Source organism: Chiloscyllium plagiosum, unplaced genomic scaffold (genome assembly GCF_037043375.1).
Source record: "Chiloscyllium plagiosum isolate Xiang-an unplaced genomic scaffold, Cpla_swu_hap1 HiC_scaffold_2, whole genome shotgun sequence".
Classification (NCBI taxonomy): domain Eukaryota; kingdom Metazoa; phylum Chordata; class Chondrichthyes; order Orectolobiformes; family Hemiscylliidae; genus Chiloscyllium; species Chiloscyllium plagiosum.
Window position 1 is genome coordinate 32,283,211 of NW_028270140.1, and position 23,462 is coordinate 32,306,672.

Sequence of the window (23,462 nt, forward strand, 5' to 3'; positions counted from 1 at the left end):
ATTTTCTTTTCAACCTTTCCCCCTTTTCCTTATTTTTAAAAGTAGATGTGTATTAAACAAGAGATAAGATCAACAAGGCCTAAATAGCAGGCTGACAGTTTAACATACATGCAGGGATACCGTTTCCAAGAAACGCTTCCAAAACTAATTCTTTCTGTTGTTTTAATAGCACATTTGCATTATGTCACTAAGCCACTTTTATAACTACTTCTGCTGCTTCACCAAAATAGGTTTGTTTCGATTAAAAATACTTTGGTTCCATGGGAGTTGCAACTGAGCACACAGTGCATTAACGGAAAGTTTTCATGATTTTGTTTTGGCTGGTTTTCAACACAATTTAGAACTTTTCTCTGACTATTTATTTTCAGGTTATGAATGTTAACTGTTTGGAAACTGAAACGGCGGATTTTTAAGAAAAGCTTGAAGCATTGAGCATGATTGCAACTTTTCTCCTTGTTGACATTAAGGGAGTGACTTTTGCTGAATACTTAAAGGCTGATTTAGCGCAACATGCCCTTGTTATCAACTCAGTTGATGTAAGTATAGGACAAGTTAGATGGCAGAGTGAAACCTGGCCTGATAAACCATAAGCTTTAACTTTGTTACTTAGTTATCTTGATGGTCAGCCTTTGAACATATTGATATGAGGTTTCCAGTGTACTTTTAGCAAAAAAAATCAAAGTTCATTTAACACAAAAGATTAAAATCACAAACTATTTGTATAATACAAAAGTTGGTTGAAATTGTTTTGTTACAAAAGCAAAAATAAAAATTCAAATGTTTTACCTTCAACAATGACCTTGTAGATTCTCAAAGCTTAGTGAAGGAGTCACCCTATTTTTGTTCTCCTCAGTTGTCATGGCTGTACTTGGTTTCTTTCTGACAAACCTCTGCACTCACTTGGTGCTATTCTCTTCAGCTAATGTCTGTTCATAAGACCCTTAAACAAACTACTAACACAGCTTTTCATTTGTGAATATGGATTCCTTAAACTTCACCGATGTAGTCACCATTACGATGTAGCAAACACAGCAGGCAATTTGTGCCCAGCAAAATCCCACAAAACGCAATGAGAAAATGATCAGAAAATCTCTTCTTGGTGATGCTGGTTGTAAGTATTATCAATGAAGATAATTTTGGAATACCACGTCTTGTTAAAACCAAACAAGAAGGTAAAAGGAGCGCAAAAAAAAAAGATGTTGAAAAGTCATTGGTTGCTGAAAACACGAGCAGTACATGGGGTTCAGTACCTGTTAGGTACTGAGATAGAAATGCCTGAATCCTTTCTTCCTAGATCTTATGTTGGATGCTAATAGAATTTCTCCTTCATTGATAAGATAAGGGTAGCCCAACAGCATCATCAGTATTTACCTTAATCTTCTAGCTAGACTTCCATCTTCCAGCTTCTAGAAGCTCAGGCTTACCCAAAAACGGAACTCTGCTAGTTGGATCCGAAAACCAAGTTTCTGCGCTCATTGATCTATGTTGTCTTCAGTCCAATAAGACCTTGATGTTAAAATTCTGATCCTTATCTTCAAATCCGTCCACTGCCTCATCCCTTCACTATCTCTATAATCTCTTCTATCTTTCCTGCTGTTACTGCTGCTCCTACCTACTGCTGCCAGGAAATCTGCTTTCACAGTACCTCATTCTCATTGGCCTGTGCCATCCTCACAATCCACTGTAGCTTGTCTGCAACTGCACTGTGACATCCTCCATCTATGTCAAGGTTTATACCTCTTTCTGCAGCTCTCTACTTTGCCACCTGGTGGAGATCTCCGCAGCTTTTCAACTCTATCCTAACTACCAACCAAAATTGCTGCACTCTTCCAAAACTATTCCTGATTTCTATCACTCCATTGACGGCAGTCAGAGTAACCTCACAATACCACTCATCTTCTCTACCCCTCCTCCTTCCAGATGCTCCCAAAGCCTATCTCTGAGTAAGTACTTGGTCTTAGCATCTCCTTATGTTGTTTAGTATAAATTCATTTAAAAACACCCTTGTGATGTGCCTTGGGATATTTAACTATATTAAAGGCTCTAGCTAGATATAAAATGTATTTGGTTTAGACCCACTCAGCACCTGGAACCAGGGTAGAAGGGAAGACTGGGACAATTGTAGGTTTGACGAGTCATCCAAATTGAAGAAATTGTTAGTTGTTTTGATTTGAAGAATTTATTTTACATGAGGAGTGTGTGTGCTGACCTGCCAAGAACATGCAGTGCTCCAAGTGCTAGTGGGTCATACATAACATGCAGCTGAAATCTTTTTAATTCTCCTTATGCTGATGCAGCAAGACATTTTTCTTAAACAATCTAATAGTTTATAATGAAAGCAATATGAAACAGCCATTTTACAGATTCAGCACAGTTATCCACTAAAATAGGTGATCTCATTCAGAGCATATTGCAAGGAAACTTCCTTATGAGGTGATGGTGTTATTTTAGGGGAATGAGTGACATTAATTCACATACGGTTCCCATTTTATGACATTTTTGGCTTCAATGAAGGTCTATTTTTAAGTTATACATGCAACCTTGATTAATTGAAAAAAAAAAGTTCAGTAAATTCAAATAGTAGGCCATAAATGCACATCCTCATTTAACAAGAAAAGACTTGCTTTTATATAGCACTTTTCATAACTGCAGGAATTTCAAAGAGCTTATATGTAAGGAAGTACTTCTCATATGCAGTTACTGTTGTAATATAGGAAAGGAAGTAACCAGGTAGTGCACAGGAAACTCTAACAAACAGCAATGACCAAATGCTCTTTTTTTTAACAGTATTAATCAAGGAATAAATGTTGTCCAGGACATCTAAGAGGCCTTTCTTGTTTATCTTCAAAGTAGCACAGTGCAAGAGGCTGCCTAAATTTTGGCATGTAAGTGTTTTCAGTTGGACTTAGATGAGAGAGTGCTACCAGCTACCCTACAGTAGGCCCCTAAAAACACCGAACCCAAGAGGCATGAATTTTCTCCAGTCCTCTGTGCTTCTCTGAGAATCTCATCCAGTATCTGTGATGCACATTGACAGCAGAGAAGGTGCCTTACGACAGACGCGAAGAACATTTGGCCATAATCATGTTGCTTGCCAATCTTGCTGAAAGAATAGAAAGGTGCGCATTTTCTGGGCGGACGTGTCAATGTGGGTGTTTAAGGGATGTTTCACCTGATGACAGAATCTCGAACGAGGGAACACACAGTTTCAAAAACTAGGGGTCTCACGTTTAAGATGGAGATGAGAATAAATCTCTTCCCTCTCACTACTGTTAATGTTTGGAAGTCTTTTCCCCAGATAGCAGTGAAGATTGGATGATTGAGTATATTTAAGACTGAGTTAGATAAGGGAGTCAGGAAGGTGGAGTTAAGTCCACAGTCAGATCAGTCATGACCTTATCGAAGGGCAGAGCAGGCTTAAGGGGTCTACTCGTGTTCCAATTCTTATTTTATTACATTGTGTTTTTTTCACAACCCAAGATATCCCAAGGTGTTTCAGAGCCAATGAGGTGCTTGTTGAAGTACAAAATGAACATACTCTTGTTATGTATAAAAATGCAATAGCCACTTTAACAATGTAGAGAGTCAAGGGTTATGGGGAAAACTCACAGAAGTGGTGACGAGGATTATCAGATCAGCAATGATCCTACTGAACATCAGTGTCGTTTCAAGGGGCTGAACAGTCTATACTCTACTCCTAGCTCTTATGGTCTAGAAGCAAGGAGAGGTCACCTGACCCCTCAAGCTTGCTTTGCTACTGAATACAGTCCTGACTGATCTATCAGAATTACACTTCTCTACCCAATGTTTGTATCCCATGATTTTCATTACTGCACACATCCAGGTACCATAAACAGTACTGACCAGATGCCCTCTTTCACAGTGATGTTAATTGAGAGATAAATATTAGTCAGAACACTGGAGAGAACTCCCCTGACCTTTCTCAAAACAGTGGTTATTGGATACTTAATGCCCAGACAGCAGATAGATGGTGGTCTCAAATTATCATCTCAACTAATTGTTGAGAACTATCATTCTACCAAAGTACCAAAGATAAATGTTTCTCTACAATTTTTTTCTATGCAGTGCCTGAACAATAGAGATGAGTCTTTGCTCTGTGCTTTATGTGTACTACCCCTGTACTTCCTCTGTGAATGTCCTTGTGATTACACCTGGATGTCAAGTGACATTTATCCACAACTACAACTAGATGTCCTCTACTTCCTTCAAAATCAGGCTGGAAGCAATTGGCACGATCCTCCACCTAAAAACCACTGTCATGGCTGTTTTCTGAGCTGTTGCTCAAGTTCTTGCATTCTTAAAGAGACAGGGCACTAATGGGAAGAAATACTAGCATCTGGGATTTCTGTTACCTCACCGGTGGTGGCTTGCATCATAAGCTGGAAATCCTCCCCACATCCTAAGCCTGGCTACTTCATACTCGCCTTGAGATAGCGCTTCAAAGATTTGTTTGATAATCTCTCCTACAAAGTGCCTTGGGATGTTTAGAATCAATGAATGCCTACAAAGACAGAAAGAGGCCATTTGGCCCATCAAGTCTACACTGACCTTCCAAAGAGCATCCTACCCAGATCCCTACCCCATATTTACCATGGCTAATCCACTGAGCTCGCAGATCCTTCGAAACTATGGCTAATTTAGCACAGCTAATCCACCTAACCTGCACATCTTTGAACTGTAGGAGGAAACCAAAGCACTCAATAGAAACCCACACAGATACAGGGAGAACATGCAAACTCCACACAGAGAGTCACTCAAGGCTGGAATCAAATCCAGGTCCCTGATGCTGTGAGACAGTAGTGATAACCACTGAGCCACTATGCCATCCTGTTTGTTCCACGTTAAGGATGCTGTATAAATACAATATGTTGTTGTACTATGAGCTTATAGCTTAGAATATAAGATCTCCCGCTTCATTGATGTTTGATGTGTCCAACAGTTATGAAGGGAGACTATGTCCAATGCAGCACTTTAATGCTTCTCGTTTCTTTCCTATATATCTTAGGACTGTTTCAAGTAATAAATCCCGTTGAAATCTGCTAAGTGAATAATCTTGGCTCTCATAAACAACACCTACCAGTTACAAGTAATTTATTTCTGTCATGGGCCACAGATCGATTACTCATTGAAAATAAATTGGTAACCTCACCTGACATAAAATGGGAGATACAAATTCATATAGCAGTTTTCATGACCTCAGGACCTCCTACAGTGTTTCACAGCCAATTAAGTTATTTTTGAAGAGTAGTGTGTGTTGGAATTTAGAAAATGCAGCAGCCAATTGGTTTGCAGCAAGCTTCCACAAACAGCAATAATGACCAAATGGTCTGTTTTTGTGATGTTTGCTGAGGGATGTACCCTGGGGACTGAGGATAAATCCCTTGCTGTTCAAATTAGCATTATGGAATCATCTGCATCCTCAAATGGCAGATATGGAGCCTCCCTTTAGTCTTGCATCAAATAGACAGAAGCTCTAAGAAGCACTTCCTTCGTACTGTATGAAATGCTCTGCCTCAGAAGGCACTGGAGGCCATGTCTCTGGATAATTTCAAGAAAGAGATGGCTAGAGCTCTTAACGATAGTGGAATCAAGGGTTATGGGGATAAGGCAGGAAAAGAATACTGTCTGTGGATGATCATAATGAATGGTGATGCTGACTCGAAGGGCCGAATGGCCTACTCCTGCACTTATTGTCTACTGTCTATTGTGCGGCACTGGGACTGTGAGCTGAATTTTTGTGCTGGAGTTTCTAGAGTCAAATTCTAGCCTGAAACCATCTGCTTCAGAGATGAGAAAGTGCCACAAGTTGAGTCACAGATGACACCAAAAATCTAAACAATGAACCCAACGCTCAATGCCAGTTCTCCCATGGCATTACTGTCTAACCAAAACACACTTCCCAAATTTCTCTGGTGTGAAATTCACAGAAAGCGCAACATTAATTCCTGATAATGCTTTATTTAAAAATGTGTGGTTTTTTTGGTCTAATTTCTACTACCACAGAACAACATGTTGATATTCACAAAGCAAAGCAAACTGCAATGTCGTTGAGTGATGTTAAACAGGTTGTCACAATTAAAGTAACACTAAATAACAGCAAAATAGTGGTACAGTGATAGTGTCCCTCGTCCCTGACTGGGAAACCTGGGTTCAAGTACCACCTGATCCAGTAGATCAACATCTCAGAAAAGGTTGATTAGCAAAAGTGATAGCAAACTATAACTGATGCGAACAATTGAACAGGGAAAACTGGAAAATGCTCAACAATATTGGTGAAAAGAGAAACAGAGATAAAACATCAGATCAATGCTGTTTCATTAGAATTATTTAAATTAACGACTTGAAGGAAGAAATGTATGGTTGCTAAATTTGTCACTCACACAAAAAGACTAAATTGAGAGGAGTATGGAAGAATCTGAAGAGGGCTATGAAAAGGTTCAGTGAGAGCTTACAAAATTGACAGGTGGGGTACATGTGGGAAACTATGAACTTGTCCAAATTGGCAGGCAGAATAGAAAAGCAATAGATGATTTAACTGGAGAGAGATTGCAGGAGTGAGGTATAGCACAATCTGGGTGTTCTGGTGCACAAATCACATAAAATGTCAGAGGGCAGCACGGTGGCTCAGTGGTTAGCACTGCTGCCTCACAGCACCAGGGCCCAAGGTTCGATTCCAGCCTCGGGCGACTGTCTGTGTGGAGTTTGTACATTCTCCCCATGTCTGCGTGGGTTTCCTCTGGGTGCTCTGGTTTTCTCCCACAATCAAAAGATGTGCAGGTCAGGTGAATTGGTCGTGCTAAATTGCCCACTAGTGTTAGTGTTAGGAGGGAAATGGTTCTGGGTGGGTTACTCTTCGGAGGATCGGTGTGGACTGGTTGGGCCGAAGGGCCTGTTTCCACACTGTAAGGAATGTAATCTAAAAATTTCAGGTACAACAAATGATAAAGAAGACAAATGCAATGTTATATAGAGTCCCTACAGGGTGGAAGCAGGCCACTTGGCCGATTGAGTCCACACTGACCCAGTGAAGAGCAGAACCCCCCCCACACCCTCTCCATTGCTAACCCATCTAACCTGCACATTCCTGAACACTATAGGCAATTTAGCAAGGCCAATCCACTTAACCTACACATCTTTGGACTGTGGGAGGAAACCAGAGCACTCAGCGGAAACCCACGCAGACACAGGGAGAATGTGGAAACCCCACACAGAGAGTGGAATCAAACCTGGGTGCCTGTGAGGTGGCAGTGCTACTCACTGAGCCACTGTACCATGCCAAACTGTTTCCATTTGCAAGAGGAATAGATTATAAAAATAGAAATGTTTTGTTACAAGTTGTATAGTGTTGGTGAGATCACATGAAGAGTCTTGTGTCCTCCCAGAATGGGAGAAAGCAAGATGGGCATGGGAACGTAATTGAGCAAGATGCCAAAAATCAGGTTCCTGTCTGTGGGATGAATATTTGTAATTAAATTGTTGGAATTTGAAAGGTGGGTTGATGCATTTGCATCATGTGCAGATTCACCAGCATTAGGTTTCCCCCTTCTAGTTAAGGTTGATGTGAGACAGCAATATATTCAACAGATTCATGACAACACTTTGAGGTGACATGGTTGTCTTCCTGAATTTCTTGGAGTATCCACTGCCATGACCTCTCTGAAGGGTCCTTGCCTATGTCATGCCCTGAGTAAGGTTGGATGGTGACGGTCTAAGTTGGACTGAGTGTAGAGGATGACTGAGTGAGGGAAGCTGGAACACAATTGCTTTAAGAGAACACTGCTGTCAGAATGCTTTAGGAGCACCCTGTATTCTTTCTTGTTCCACATAGTGTTGGGCATCTACAGTTGCATTGTTTGAGACTCTTTTGTTTATACTTGGCTTTTCCTAGTTCTGAGCATCCTCAGTTCTTCCTCATCTAGAATATGGATTTTTCACTCTCTTTATTTCAGTAACAGTCTTTATTTACATGGAGATAGATACATTTAACTGAATACACCTCTTCAGGATAGTGTCTTCTTCTAGTCGACTAAAGACAAGGCTGAGGCATTTGCAAAAATCTTCAGTCAGAAGTGCTATGTGGATGATCCATCCTTTTCCAAGGTCCCCAGCATCACTGAAGCCAGCCTTCAGCAAATTCATCTAAAGCTCCAGTCTCTGCCATTTCACGATAATACTACTGAAGATATGTGCTCCATTAACTAGCCACACTCCTAGCCAAGATTTTCCAGTACAGCTACAACACTGGCATCTACCTGACAATGTGGAAAGTTGACCAGTTGTGACTTGCCCACAAAAAGGAAGACACATACAACCTGGCCAATCACTGCCCTTTCAGTCTTTCTTTTATTCATTCACAGGATGAGGGCATCACTGGCAAGGCCAGCATTTATTTATAGGGCAGTTCAGAGTCAACCACACTGCTGTGGATCTGGAGTCACATGAAGACCAGACCAGGTAAGGATGGGAGTTTCCTTCCCTAAAGGACATTAGTGAACCAGATAGGGTTTTCCCGACAATCAGTAATGGTTTCATGGTCACTAAAACTCTTAATTTCAGATATTTATTGAATTCTAATTTCACCGTCTGCTATGGTGGGATTCAAACCCAGATCCCCAGAAAATTACCTGGGTCTCTGGATTAACAGTCCAGCGATAATACCACTAGGGCATTGCCTCCAAGTCTACTCTTGATTATCAGCAAAGTGATAACAGGTATCAATGAGGGCACTATCAAGCAGAATTCACACAATAATAAGCAGCTCAGTGTCACTCAGGTTGGGTTCTCCAGGCCCACTTACCTCCTGACCTCTTTACAGCGCTTTCAAACATTGATAAAGGAGCTGAACTTAACAGGGGAAAGTGCAGATGACTGCCCTTGACATCAAGGAAGCATTTGACCAAGTGTAGCATTAAGTGGAAAGCTAGGACTGCAGATGCTGGAGATCAGAGTCGAAGAGTGTGGTGCTGGAAAAGCACAGCCGGTCAGGCAGCATCAGAGGAGCAGGAGAATCATGTTTCAGAAATAAGCCCTTCATCAGGAATGAGGCTTATGGGCTGGGAGCCTCTGGGAGATAAATGTGAGGGGGGTGGGGCTGGGGGGAAGGTAGCTGGGAATGTGATGGGTAAATGAAGGTGTGGGTGAAAGTGAAAGGCCGGAGAGGAGGGACCCCGCAAAGCCAGTAAATGGGAATCTGAGGGAAAATGCCTGAAGTCTTTGAGAAAGGTTATAGTAATATTGGAAGTAGTCCAAGAAAGATTCACTTAATTGATTCCTGTGGTGATAGGGTCATCTTATGAGAAAAAGTGGGTAGGTGGGCCCTTTATCCATTGAAATTTAGAAGAATGAGAGATGATTTATAGTGTGGACATTGATAAAATGCTTTCCCTTGTGGGAGAGAATAGAACTAAGTTTAAGAGAAAGGGAATCATTCATTTAAGACAGGGATAAATGTCTATAAAATACTCTTCCCCAGTATGCAGTGGAGACTGTGTCAGTGAATATTTTAAAGACGGTGGCTCAGTGGTTAGCACTGCTGCCTCACAGCACCAGGGTCCTGGGTTCGATTCCTGCCTGTCTGGGTGTAGTTTGCACATTCTCCCCGTGTCTGTGTGGGTTTCCTCCGGGTGCTCCGGTTTCCACTCACAGTCACAAAAGATGTGCAGGTCAGGTGAATTGACCATGCTAAGTTGCCCGTAGTGTTAGGTGCATTAGTCGGGGTAAATATCGGGGAATAGGTCTGGGTGGATTGCTCTTCGGAGGGTCGGTGTGGACATGTTGATCCGTAGGGCCTGTTTCCACACTGTAGGGAATCTAATCTAATCTAAGTTAGACAGATTCCTGATTGACAAGAGGTTAAACAGGCCACAGTCAGATTAACCATTATCACATCAAGTCATGGAGCAGGCTTGAGAGGCTGAATGGCCTATCCTGCTCTTTATCTGTATGTTTGTGCTATGTAAACATAGAACAATACAACGCAGAACATGCCCTTTGGCCTTCGATGTTGCGCCGACCTGTGAACTATTCTCAACCCATCCTCCTACACCATCCCATCATCATCCATGTGCTCATCCAAGGATTGTTTAAATCTCCCTAATGGGGCTGAGTTAACTACATTAGCAGGCAGGGCATTCCACGCCCTTACCACTCTCTGAGTAAAGAACCTGCCTCTGACATTTGTCTTAAAACTATCACCCCTCAATTTGTAGTTATGCGCCCTTGTACAATCTGACATCATCATCCTAGGAAAAAGACTTTCACTGTCTACCCGAACTAATCCTCTGATCATCTTGTGTGTCTCTATCAAATCCCCTCTTAGCCTTCTTCTTTGCAATGAGAACAGACCCAAGTCTCTCAGCCTTTCCTCATAAGACCTTCCCTCCAGACCAGGCAACATCCTCGTAAATCTCCTCTGCACCTTTTCCAATGCTTCCACATCCTTCCTGAAATATGCCGACCAGAACTGTACACAATATTCCAAGTGTGGCTACACTAACGTTTTGTATAGTTGCAGCATAATATTGTGGCTCCGGAACTCAATCCCTCTACAAATGGAACCTAACACACTGTATGCCTTCTTAACAGCACTATCAACCTGGGTGGCAACTTTCAGGGATTTATGTACATGGACTCCAAAATCCCTCTGCACATCCACACTACCAAGAATCGTTCCATTGACCTAGTACTCTGCTTTCCTGTTATTCTTCCCAAAGTGTATCACCTCACATTTAGCTGCATTAAACTCCATTTGCCACCTCTCAGCGCAATCCTGCAGTTTATCCAAGTCCCCCTGTAACCTGTAACATTCTTCTAAACTGTCTCCTACTCCACCGACTTTAGTGTCATCTGCAAATTTACTAATCCATCCACCTATGCCTGCGTCTATGTCATTTATAAAAATGACAAACAGTAGTGGTCCCAAAACAGATCCTTGTGCCACACCACTAGTAACCGGACTCCAGGCTGAATATGTTCCATCAACCATTACTCGCTGCTTTCTTTCAGAAAGCCAGTTTCTAATCCAAACTGCTAAATCACACTCGATTCCATACCTCTGCACTTTCTCCAACAGCCTACCATTTGGAACCTTATCAAAGGCTTTACTGAAGTCCATGTATACCACGTCAAATATCCTACCTTCATTGACATGCTTGGTCACCTTCTCAAAAAACTCAATGAGGTTTGTGAGACACCACCTGCCCTTGACGAAACCATGTTGACTATCTGAAATCAAATTGTTGCTTGCTAGATGATTATAAATTTTATCTCTTATAATCCTTTCCAAAACCTTTCTTACAACAGAAGTAAGGCTCACTGGTCTACAATTACCTGGGTCATCTCTACTGCCCTTCTTGAACAAGGGCACAACATTTGCAATCCTCCAGTCCTCTGGTACTAAACCTGTAGACAATGACGACTCAAATATCAAAGCCAAAAGCTCTGCTATCTCCTCCTTAGCTTCCCAGAGAATCCTCGGATAGATCCCATCCGGCCCAGGGGACTTGTCTACTTTCACTTCTTCTAGAATCGATAACACCTGTTCGTAACTAGCCTCAATCCTTTTTAGTCTAATACCTCGTACCTCATTCTTCTCCTTTACAATATTCTCCTTTTCCTGAGTGAAAAGCGATGAGAAATGTTCATTTAGCACCTCTCCGATCTCCACAGGGTCCACACTCAACTTCCCACTTCTCTCTTTGACTGGCCCTATTCCTCGGAGCAGTAAAATCGACATTTCGGGCAAAAGCCCTTCATCAGGAATAAAGGCAGTGAGCCTGAAGCGTGGAGAGATAAGCTAGAGGAGGGTGGGGGTGGGGAGAAAGTAGCATAGAGTACAATAGGTGAGTGGAGGAGGGGATGAAGGTGATAGGTCAGGGAGGAGGGTGGAGTGGAAAGGTGGAAAAGAAGGTAGGCAGGTAGGACAGGTCATGGGGACAGTGCTGAGCTGGAAGTTTGGAACTAGGGTGAGGTGGGGGAAGGGGAAATGAGGAAACTGTTGAAGTCCACATTGATGCCCTGGGGTTGAAGTGTTCCGAGGCGGAAGATGAGGCGTTCTTCCTCCAGGCGTCTGGTGGTGAGGGAGCGGCGGTGAAGGAGGCCCAGGACCTCCATGTCCTCAGCAGAGTGGGAGGGGGAGTTGAAATGTTGGGCCACGGGGCGGTGTGGTTGATTGGTGCGGGTGTCCCAGAGATGTTCCCTAAAGTGCTCTTCTAGGAGGCGTCCAGTCTCCCCAATGTAGAGGAGACCGCATTGGGAGCAACGGATATAATAAATGATATTAGTGGATGTACAGATAAAACTTTGATGGATGTGGAAGGCTCCTTTAGGGGCTTGGATGGAGGTGAGGGAGGAGGTGTGGGCGCTGGTTTTGCAGTTTCTGCGGTGGCAGGGAAAGGTGCCAGGATGAGAGGGTGGGTTGTAGGGGGGCGTGGACCTGACCAGGTAGTCACGGAGGGAACGGTCTTTGCGGAAGGTGGAAAGGGGTGGGGAGGGGAATATATCCCTGGTGGTGGGGTCTTTTTGGAGGTGGCGGAAATGTCGGCGGATGATTTGGTTTATGCGAAGGTTGGTAGGGTGGAACGTGAGCACCCAGGGGCATTCTGTCCTTGTTACGGTTGGAGGGGTGGGGTCTGAGGGCGGAGGTGTGGGATGTAGACAAGATGCGATGGAGGGCATCTTTAACCACATGGGAAGGGAAATTGCGGTCTCTAAAGAGGGAGGCCATCTGGTGTGTTCTGTGGTGGAACTGGTCCTCCTGGGAGCAGATACGGCGGAGGCGGAGGAATTGGGAATACGGGATGGCATTTTTGCAAGAGGTAGGGTGGGAAGAGGTGTAATCCAGGTAGCTGTGGGAGTCAGTGGGTTTGTAAAAAATGTCAGTGTCAAGTCGGTCATCATTAATGGAGATGGAGATGGAGAGGTCCAGAAAGGGGAGGGAGGTGTCAGAGATGGTCCAGGTAAATTTAAGGTCAGGGTGGAATGTGTTGGTGAATGTGGACTTCAACAGTTTCCTCATTTCCCCTTCCCCTACCTCACCCTAGTTCTAAACTTCCAGCTCAGCACTGTCCTCATGACCTGTCCTACCTGCCTATCTTCTTTTCCCCTATCCACTCCATTCTCCTCCCTGACCTATCACCTTCATCTCCTCCTCCACTCACCTATTGTACTCTATGCTACTTTCTCCCCACCCCCACCCTCCTCTAGCTTATCTCTCCACGCTTCAGGCTCTCTGCCTTTATTCCTGATGAAGGGCTTTTGCCCGAAATGTCGATTTTACTGCTCCTCGGATGCTGCCTGAACTGCTGTGCTCTTCCAGCATCACTAATCCAGAATCTGGTTTCCAGCATCTGCAGTCATTGTTTTTACCTATTCATGTTCCTTCTCTAGTCATCCTGTTATTCCTCACATACCTATAGAAAGCTTTAGGATTCTACTTTATTCTATTTGCTAAAGACTGCTCGTATCCTCTTTTTGCTCTTCTTAACTCTCTCTTTAAATCCTTCCGAGCTGATCTGTAACTCTCCATCGCCTCATCTGAACCATCTTGCCTCATCAACACATAAGCTGAAAATGTGTTGCTGGAAAAGCGCAGCAGGTCAGGCAGCATCCAAGGAACAGGAGAATCGACGTTTCGGGCATAAGTCCTTCTTCAACATATAAGCTTCCTTCTGCTTAACAAGAGATGCACTTTCTGTAGCAAACCACGGTTCCCTTACCTTAGGGCTTCCTCCCTGCCTGACAGGGACATACCAATCAAGGACATGCAATATCTGTTTCTTAAACAGCTCCACATTTCCATTGTCTGCATCCCTTGCATTTTGCTACCCCATTCTATGCATCCTAATTCTTGCCTAATCGCATTATAATTGCCCTTGCCCCATCTTGACCTATGGCATGTACCTATCCCTTTCCATCGCTAAACCAAACGTAAATGAATTATGGTCACTCTCTCCAAAGTGCTCACCTACAACTGAATCAAACACCTGGCCTGGTTCATTACCAAGCACCAGCCCAGTGTGGCCTCTCCTCTTGTCGGCCCTTCAACATACTGTGTCAGGAAACCCTCCTGTACACATTGAACAAAAACCGATCCATCTGACGTAATAGAGTTATAGCATTTCCAGTCAAAATTAGCTGCTGACATTTCCTGGATTGCAATAATGGCTACACTTGAAATGTTCTTGACTGTCAGTGATTTGGGGATGTCCTGAAATCATAGAAGGTCCTGTAGAAATGCAAGTCTTTCTTTTTGTTTCCATCCTTCTTTCAATTCTTTTTTCGTCTGTTTGAAACTATTTGCAACAACTGGATTGAGCTTTACATGGTCTATTTTGCAGACTATTTCCCTTCATTTTTGTTCCTGGCGCTCACTAAGTATTCCCACAGCCCACTTTGGTTCAGTCAAGGTCACAACAGCTGTGTATTCTACTCACTTCAGTCTAATATTTTCAACTAAAAGTGTTGGATGCAGCTTAGCATTGCAAGTTCATAAATCCACCCATTCTATAGAACCTGATTGCATAGAATGAGACAATTGGCCCATTCTGCATGTTCTGGCTCTTTCAAAGAAGCATTCAGCTCATCCCAATTCCCTTCACTTTCCCTACCACTGCATAAATTTTTCCTTTTTTATTCTATCAAAGCCATTATTTTAATGTGGCATTTAATGAAGTGTCTTCTGAAAACCAATATCCATAACATCAACTGAACCACCTAGATCAACTGTCTCTCTCTCTCTCTGTTATCTTAACAAAAAAAACTCCAATCAAGTTAGTATTGCATTTTTGTCAAATCCTCACTGGCTTTCATTTGTTAACTCATCTTTTCCCAAGGGACCATTAATGCTATCTAGATTTGATTAGGTTAATCTCGACACATTTAAAACATACTAGCCTGAACTGTTAAAATTAGGCCCATTATTTAATGCTGGGATTATTTAAACCGACCTGAGATTGCTGTGTTTCACCTGCTCCCTCTTTTTGCAAAAGGTTGTAACATGACCTTTGTGGGCGGCACGGTGGCACAGTGGTTAGCACTGCTGCCTCACAGCGCCAGAGACCCGGGTTCAATTCCCGCCTCAGGCGACTGTGTGGAGTTTGCACATTCTCCCTGTGTCTGCGTGGGTTTCCTCCGGGTGCTCCGGTTTCCTCCCACAGCCCAAAAGATGTGCAGGTCAGGTGAACTGGCCATGCTAAATTGCCCGTAGTGTTAGGTAAGGGGTAAATGTATGGGTGAGTTGCGCTTCGGCAGGGCGGTGTGGACTTGTTGGGCCGAAGGGCCTGTTTCCACACTGTAAGTAATCTAATTTATGACAATCCTCCACTGCTTTGGTCCATATCCAACCTGAAGGGGAAGATTGTGGTAGGAGGCTCTGCAATTTCCACCTTTACTTTATATCTCAGCGATCTAAGATGCATCCTTATCAATTGAGTAACTTGTTTCGATTTTTCACAATGAAAGTCTGATGATGTTAGGGCACATCTCAATTACAGTGGAACTTGAACTCGAGTTTTGAGTGCAGAGGCAGTGACCGTACCCCTGCCTGCCTTGATATTTTCCTTCCACACTACATCTATTATCCAATGTAATTTCTCAATTGCTTTTCCCTTCACTGTGATATTAGTCAAGGAAAATGCAAACTTATTCCTTAAGTACTGTGTTGCGCCTTCTCTCCTAGTAACTTGTGGAGCTATGTCAAGAATCAAACATGCATTGTTTTTTTTAATCACAGTGTAGTGTCCTCAGTTCCAACTCCTAACACAAGGACCCATCTCGATGTGAAATGTATCACTGGCTCCCAAATAATTTGGCAGCAAACAACAGCGCCTAGAAAGTGGGCTGGACAGATAGAATCTGATCCCCTTTAACAAGCAAAAATTGGCAGCAGTGTGAAAGCACTGAGAAACGTTTTCTGCGTGTTTAATAAACGAGGCTTTGTCATCTTATGACAGTGAGAGCAGAGAGAAATTGCTTTGGAAATCAGCATTACCAAGAACACTCAAACTTTGACCCCCACCTCCTTACCCTGCTCTCGCGCTTTCTCCCTCCCTTGACAATGACAAAACTGTTCTCGACTTGAAAGGGAATGCACAGTCGCCTTGTATCAACCAACTATAATGGTCAGCTGCTAAAAAACTATGCCTCTTTGCAAATGATCAGTGGACTTCCTAAAGAGAGGGGCTTCTGACGAGGAAACGACAGAAAGGCAGCCTTTGTCAATCTTTGAATGTGCAGTAACCACAGAAGTCAGTTAGGTGTTAACTATCCTTCACTCTGCTAACAGTGTTTTATTTTAACAACCGCCGAGCTGCTTCTATTTGGGTAGGTGTATCCCGCCAATCTGGAAATCATTTACTTTTTTTTCCCTTAGCATTCTCTCCGCCCCGTGGGATATCTCTGCTCCTCAATCTGACAGGAACAAAGCAGCTCGCTTCTCTCTCTCGTCCCAGCCTATCTTTTTGCTGAACTCCAAGCTGCTGAACTGCTGAATGACACTGAGTTTAAGGAAAGTTTGAATTACAACAGTGGATGACAACTTTGGATCTTAACCATACGCCATGACGCCTCTCATGTTTTTAATTCTACACGGTAAATGTTCACTAAAGTATTTCTATATTAGCATACAGTCCATAAACAGCTTACGTTCTGCACCTGTAAAAAAGTAACAGTTTGGGATCTGCAAGGTAAGAGTCTTTTTTGAAAAAATAAGCAATCATTTTGAATTTGTTACATTTTTAACTTTGTTTATTCTTCTTCCCTTGTATTTTATGCATGTATTTATTTACCTCTGTGTGTGTGTGGTCTGTGAAAAGTCGTACAGTTTGGCAATGCCGATATTTTTGGAAGTAACGGTTCGTGCGATTTTGAGGATGGCACTTGTGGATACGAGTCAGATCCCAGGAATGATCCATGGATCGTGAATTTACAAGGTAGGCAAATACTGCGCCGATGCTAAAGCGCCAGTCGATTATATTCAAGAGCAAATTCTGCAATAGATGCTCATTCCGTGAGCAACTGGGAAAGAGGTGCATCAACACGAAAGGAGCGAAACAATTATTGAGTGGGATGTTACACAATCCACTGTTCTCTCTGAACCTCCGTGAGCAGCAGCAGTTCAGGCACAGCATTTGAAAGGGTTTGAAGTTTTGCAACTCATTAACGTTTCAGGCGCTTGTGCACTTTCCAAAGCGCCCTCTGGCAGATGCATTGCTGTTTTGTATGTGATGGTAGCCGGAATCGGCTGTCTTGGACGCTAATTGTCATGTATCAGTTGAATACTCCAACAGCCACCGCCACAACCTGTGATGGAGCCAGGGACGGGGCAGATTTTTAAAAGTGGATTAGACCTTGCAGGGACAAATTGTTTATCATGCCCGGGTTGTCTCGTGTGTATTTTAAATTTAGATATGAACAAGTCATCACCCTTAACTTTGAACCTGTTACTGTGGGTTTCTGCATTTGTGGAGCACAGATGGGGTCTGAGATAAAGGAGTGTCTTCTATTGTCAAGCTTATACTCGGGAAGTGCTGGCTGATGCTTAGTATATGCCTTAAAGCTCAGGTTCTAGTTTGAGACACAAGCTCGTTTCCAATCTCAAGATCTTCCAAGAATTATCACAAACAACTTTATTATGTATTAGGTGCTACATACTCGACATGTATACATCCCTATCTGATGTCTGCAATACAGATTTAATGAGCACTGGATGTATTTCCTCTAAAGAAATAAAAATAAGTCACGTTAACACTCCCTACCTAATGTTGGGTTGGCCCGAATCATAGAATGATGCAGCACAAAGGAAGCCATTCGGCCCATAGAACCTGTACTTACTCCTTGAAAGAGCTATCAATTAGACTCAATCCCTTGCTCTTTCCCCTTATCCCCACTTCATTTATTTTTCAAACATGTATCCAATTCACTTTTGAAAAGTTGTCCTTTGGCAGTGCATTCCAGATCATAATTCACTCCATTAAAAATACTCTTCCTATTCTATTTTGGCCTTTACTAATAACAGTACCTTAAGTCATACTAACCTCCACCACTTCCTCTGGCAGCTCATTCCATATATGTACCACCCTCCGCGTGAAAAGGTTGCCCCTTCGGTCTCTTTTATATCTTTCCCCTCTCACCCTAAACCTATGCCCTCTAGTTCTGGACTCCCCCATCCCAGGGAAAAGACTTTGTCTATTTATCCTATCCATGCCGGTCATGATTTTATAAACCTCTATAAGATCACCCCTCAGCCTCTGACGCTCCAGAGAAAACAGCCCTAGCCTATTCAACCTCTCTCTATAGCTCAAATCCTCCAACCCTGGCAACATCCATGTAAATCTTTTCTGAATCCTTTTAAGTTTCACAACATCTTTCTGATAGGAAGGAGACCAGAATTGCACACAATAGCCCGACAGTGGCCTAACTAGTGTCCTGTACAGGCGCAACATGACCTCCTTTGATTAGTGATCCTCTTGGTGCTGTTTCTCTAGTTCATTCAATCAAAACTCAATAACATTGTTTTCATCCATGAAATCTCCACTTAATCCTCTCTGCCGCATGGAACTCAATTACTGTTGAACCCTAAGCATCTCAAGTGGAACATAAGAATTCAGTGAGTTAAAACTGCCTGATTACACGGTAACATTTTGTGAAATATTCCTGGAACATGGAGATAACATTTTTAATAATTCTTTTATTATATTTGGAAGTTCTATGCTTTTGTAAATTGTCACAAGTGATAAATGAGCACCACATGCTGGAGTGGACAAGGTTTTGAAACACTGATGGATTGAACCACCTGTCCCTAACTGTAAAGAATGGGATGACTTTCCAATTAGACATTATAAGCAGAGCAGTTTGTTGGCAAAGTAAACTCAAGATGGAACAGAATGGTGTATACTTAGGGAGAGAAAGTCCTGTGTTAATAAAGTACCTACCATAAATTCAGGACATACCAATGTGCTTTCCAGTCAAAAGTAACTCTTTTTGAAGGATGGTTGCTGTTGTAATGCAAGAAGTGCAGCAGCCACTTCAGGCATGACAACCTCTCTCAGTGAACTTTGAGGTGAATTAACTATTTCTCTTTCTGGTGTTAGTTTGGAATAAATAATGATCTAGCCTGAAGAGTGGCCAGACTGACATGTATCAGACAGTTGAGCAATTATATAACAAAATAAAACCTCGCATAATTATTGATACTTGATAATTAACCTTATTTATGTAAAATGAACCGTTTACCTTTATATAGCACATGCTTCTAGGTGCTCCAGGGAGTAAGCCACTCAGTTAAACAGAAGTGAATCCCAACCTGGCAGCTGGGCAATTTAACAATTCTATGAATTCAATCCAATTTAGATTAAATAGTCCTGGTAATAAAATAGAACTGTTTCACTGATTTCCATTAGAGAAAGAAACCAACTGTTCTTACTTGGACTCACCTACGTGATTCCAGATCCACAGCAATGTGTGTGGCACGAAACTGCCCTCTGAAATAGCATTGCACACCTTTGGTTGTGTTCAAGGAAGTGGCTCACCACCAACCTCTCAAGGGCAAGTGGAATATGTATCTTGCCAAAGATGTCCACATCCTATGAGTGAATTAAAGTAGAGCAGAGACAAATGTGATAGTATGTATATTTTGGATTTCTAAAACATTACATTGAATAGAAACTCTTTGTAAGTTCCTTCTATTTATTCATTCATAGGATGTGGGTCTTTTTGGCTAGTCTAGCACTGGCTAGAGTGGCTAGACCCTCGGTGCTCTTAGGAATGAAATTCCAGTGTTTCGATCCAGAAACAGTGAGGTAGGGCAATGTATTTCCAGGTCAGGACAATGTGTGATTTGGAGGTAAACTTGCAGGTGGTAACTTCTTTTCTCATGTGCCTGCTGCCCTTGTTTTTCTAGATGATAGAGGCCACAGGTTTGCGAGGTGCTTTGTTGACATGAGGAATTCTAGTACGACAAATGATGTAAGATGTTAGCACTGTAGTTACAAGTAGCTTAAAATAATTTCCTCCAAAAAGGCATCTTGAAGTCCTATTTCTGATTCTGAATAGAATGTGCCTTAGGACTTCTGCTATGAATGAACACAATAGAGGCATTTGAATCCATTCTGAATGCCAGGGATGAATATATTTTCATTTGAATAGATGTTTTTCAAATCAACCTCTTCAGAGGTGCGTTTGCATACCATTAGAGCAAGTGCAAGTTGAATGCAGGCCTCCTGGTTCATAGGTAGTGACACTATCACTGCACTACATGAGCCCCTAGGCTGATAACAGACAGATGAACAACATTATGATTGACATGCATCTTAATTCCATCCAGCCATCTTAGTTCTTTAATCCTTAATATCCTTATCAAGGTCAAATTCTAATAATCTGTTTTCAATTGAACTACACCCTACAGAGTGGGTGGAAGTTCCAGATTTCCAATATCTTGTGCGAGGAAGTTATTACGGATATCATCTGTGAATGATGTGGCTGTAATGCCTTGGTTTGGTCTCTTCCCCCAGTCTCCTAACAACAACAACAGGAAATACTTCTTCTCCTATCTAAACAACCACAATTAATCTCTCATACTGACAGGAATACACCCTAGGAAGGACCTTTGTGGTCTGGTGATTCCATTCCTTCCTCGAATAAGAGGCCTGGGTTCAAATTTCACCTACTCCGGAGGATGAGTCATTATATCTCTGGATACATTGTTTAGGAAAAATATCTATGCAGCTGTGCTCACATTTTAATTGTTATAGCCCTGACACAGTTCTGGTGAATCTATGCTTTATTCTCACTATGGCCAATACATCCTCCCCGAGCCATCATGCCAGGACTGAACACAATTCTTGAAATATTCTGATTTGGAGGTGCCGGTGTTGGATTGAGGTGTACAAAGTTAAGAATCACACAACACCAAGGTTATAGTCCAACAGGTTTATTTGGAATCACTAGCTTTCGAAACATTGTTTCTTCATCAGGTGGTGATGAAAAAGCAGTGCTTCAAAAGCTAGTGATTCCAAATAAACCTGTTGGACTATAACCTGGTGTTGCATGATTTTTAACTTTGAAATATTCTGAGCTCTATACGACTGTAACATAATTTTCACAACTCTTGGATTGCAGCCCTTTTGAGATAATGATCATTAACCTTTTTTCATTGTTTTTGTACTTATCCATTAACTTCTGGTGATTTTGGTGTTTGGATTCCCAAATCTCCCTGATCCTTCACAGTGCATAACTTTTCACCATTTATTAATCTCCCTTAGAGATATTTCCTGAGCTAAAATTATTGTAAGCATTTGAAATTTAGCATTTTTTTGCTTCGATGAGTGTAAGACTTCTGAAACATAACTCTCTTTGTGGTAATAATTAAGTTCTGTGCTACCAAGCAAGTGTCAAAGATTCTTCATTTCATCTGTTAAAAGTCTGAGGTGAGATTTACCAAGAAACATATTGATACCAATTTGGATTTTAATGACAAGTGTTGGCATGAGATGATGACTTGTATTAGTTGTGAAATGAAACTGCCTAGATTCCTCAACCTCTATGCTTTCATTATGTCCAGAATTGCCTAATCCAATATGCTGCAACCAAACTTCCATAAAGTAGAATTCATCCCAGCCTGCACTACATCCTGATCAACATTGACTGCTGCTCTAGCAATACTTCAAATTTAAACTTCTCACACTTGTTTTCGAATCTGCCAATAGACCCTCCCCACCTTTCACTCCAGTCCGACCCACTCACTCACCCACCCAAATATCTTTGCAATCTTGTACAGCCTTATAACTCTGACAATACTGCATTCTTCCAGTGCTGCCCTCATGCACTTGCCTTGTTTTAATCATTTGCCATTGTTCTCTGGGCTTTAGACTCGAGGATTTTCTCTTACACCTTTGCACATCTCCCTATCCTCCATAATGCACTCATTAAATGCTACTTCTTCCATCAGGTTTTTGGATACCTTTCTCAGTATCAAGTTAAGACTGTGATTTCCTGTGTTAAGAAATTATACATATTTCAGAGCAATCTCAGAGCTACAAGGATAGATTAGATAAGAGTAGGAGCAAATTACTGCAGACGCTGGAATCTGTACTGAAAGCAACAAATGCTGAAGATCACAATAGATCAGACAGCTTCCATGGAGGTAACACTGTCGAGATAAAATGGGATTAATGTGTTGTTTTCATTCAAAATGACATTCAATTAAAACACATGCTGAATCACTTTATTGGTTAATGTCTTCTGTCAATTACAAAGAGAGTATACTGCATTTGCCACACAGGCCACAATGAATCACTTTGATGGGAAGCCATTGACTTATTCTCACACATAATCATTCAACCAGAAAAAAAATTGCAACATTCAACTGTAAATGCTGCCAGAATTTTCATCTCCACCATTCCAATAGTTTGAGGCAATATGACTGACGTCTGTCAGGGTTTTGAAATGACTTATTAGGATTAGATGGAAAGAAACAAAATTCCCTATGGCAAAAGTTTAAAAGTATACAAAATTTTCATATCAAGGCCAGGTCATTCAGGAAAGCAGTTGGGAAACACTTTGTATAAAGGGTGAGAGATAGAGCTCTTCTATGCAATACATTAGATGCTCATTCAATTAATAATTTTAAATCAGGTGTGATAGATTATTGCAAAACTAGGTTTTGAAAGGATATTTAGCCAAGTCAGGTGGATAGTGTATCAACACAGATTACATTAGCCTCTTCCATTGTTGGGCAGTCCCTTGGGATTGATTTGTTTCCATTTTGGTTTGATGGATTACAAAGGGCTGCTAAGTCCAGTCTATGATCTACATACCAACATATCCAGGCCAAATGGGAGAGTTGGGTAGATGAGATCTCTGGAGGTTTGGTGTGTAAACCTTGGTATCTCAACTTTCTGTGTATGTGCTTCCAATGAATTATTTGCGTGTTTTGTGTCACCTTGGAAAACCCTTTCCATTTTGGTCAGTCATCATCTTCAAGGACGCTATCGAGTGGGTGGCGATACCAAATGTTACCAATGTACTCCTGGGAGTCTTCAGCCATGGCTGAGTTAATGCAGTTATTTCAGGAGTCTGGTATATGGACATATACTTCCCAGTGAGATAATTTTGAGTGATAAATGTCTCAATGCTGGGCATAATGACATGGGACAGGATAATGCTGTTGGACATTTTTCTTGCCACCATCCTTTCAGTCAGATGTCACTAAATTGAAAAACAGGTTAGCTCAGTTGGCTGGAAGGCTGATTTGTGATGCAGAGTGATTTTCAATTCTTGTTCCGGGGGTTTATGGTCATGGATCTTGAAGGTAGTTATACATTCTTAAGGAGTAATTACCAAAGCAGATAGTCTGTCAGGCTTCATAAATTGAGGAGCTGAGTACACAAGTAGGGAAATTATACAGAATCTTTTTAAAGCTCCATTTGTGACACACCTTAGGAAGG

General features: G+C 42.0%; 1 protein-coding gene across 4 annotated transcripts in view; it reads left to right on the forward strand.

Annotated features, from left to right (window-relative positions):
* The first annotated feature begins 1,874 nt into the window (after positions 1–1,874).
* Positions 1,875–23,462, forward strand: part of mamdc2a (MAM domain containing 2a) — a 144,737-nt gene continuing 123,149 nt past the window's right edge. For 2 of the 4 annotated variants that reach the window (XM_043716618.2, XM_087995803.1), the window contains exons 1-2: positions 16,004–16,608; positions 16,833–16,949. In XM_043716618.2, the coding sequence (XP_043572553.1) occupies positions 16,578–16,608; positions 16,833–16,949 (148 nt within the window). In that variant the 5' untranslated portion in view covers positions 16,004–16,577. Of the gene's footprint in view, positions 1,944–16,003; positions 16,609–16,832; positions 16,950–23,462 lie in introns of those variants that run through there. The other 2 variants (XM_087995816.1, XM_087995811.1) reach the window with 2 other exon arrangements.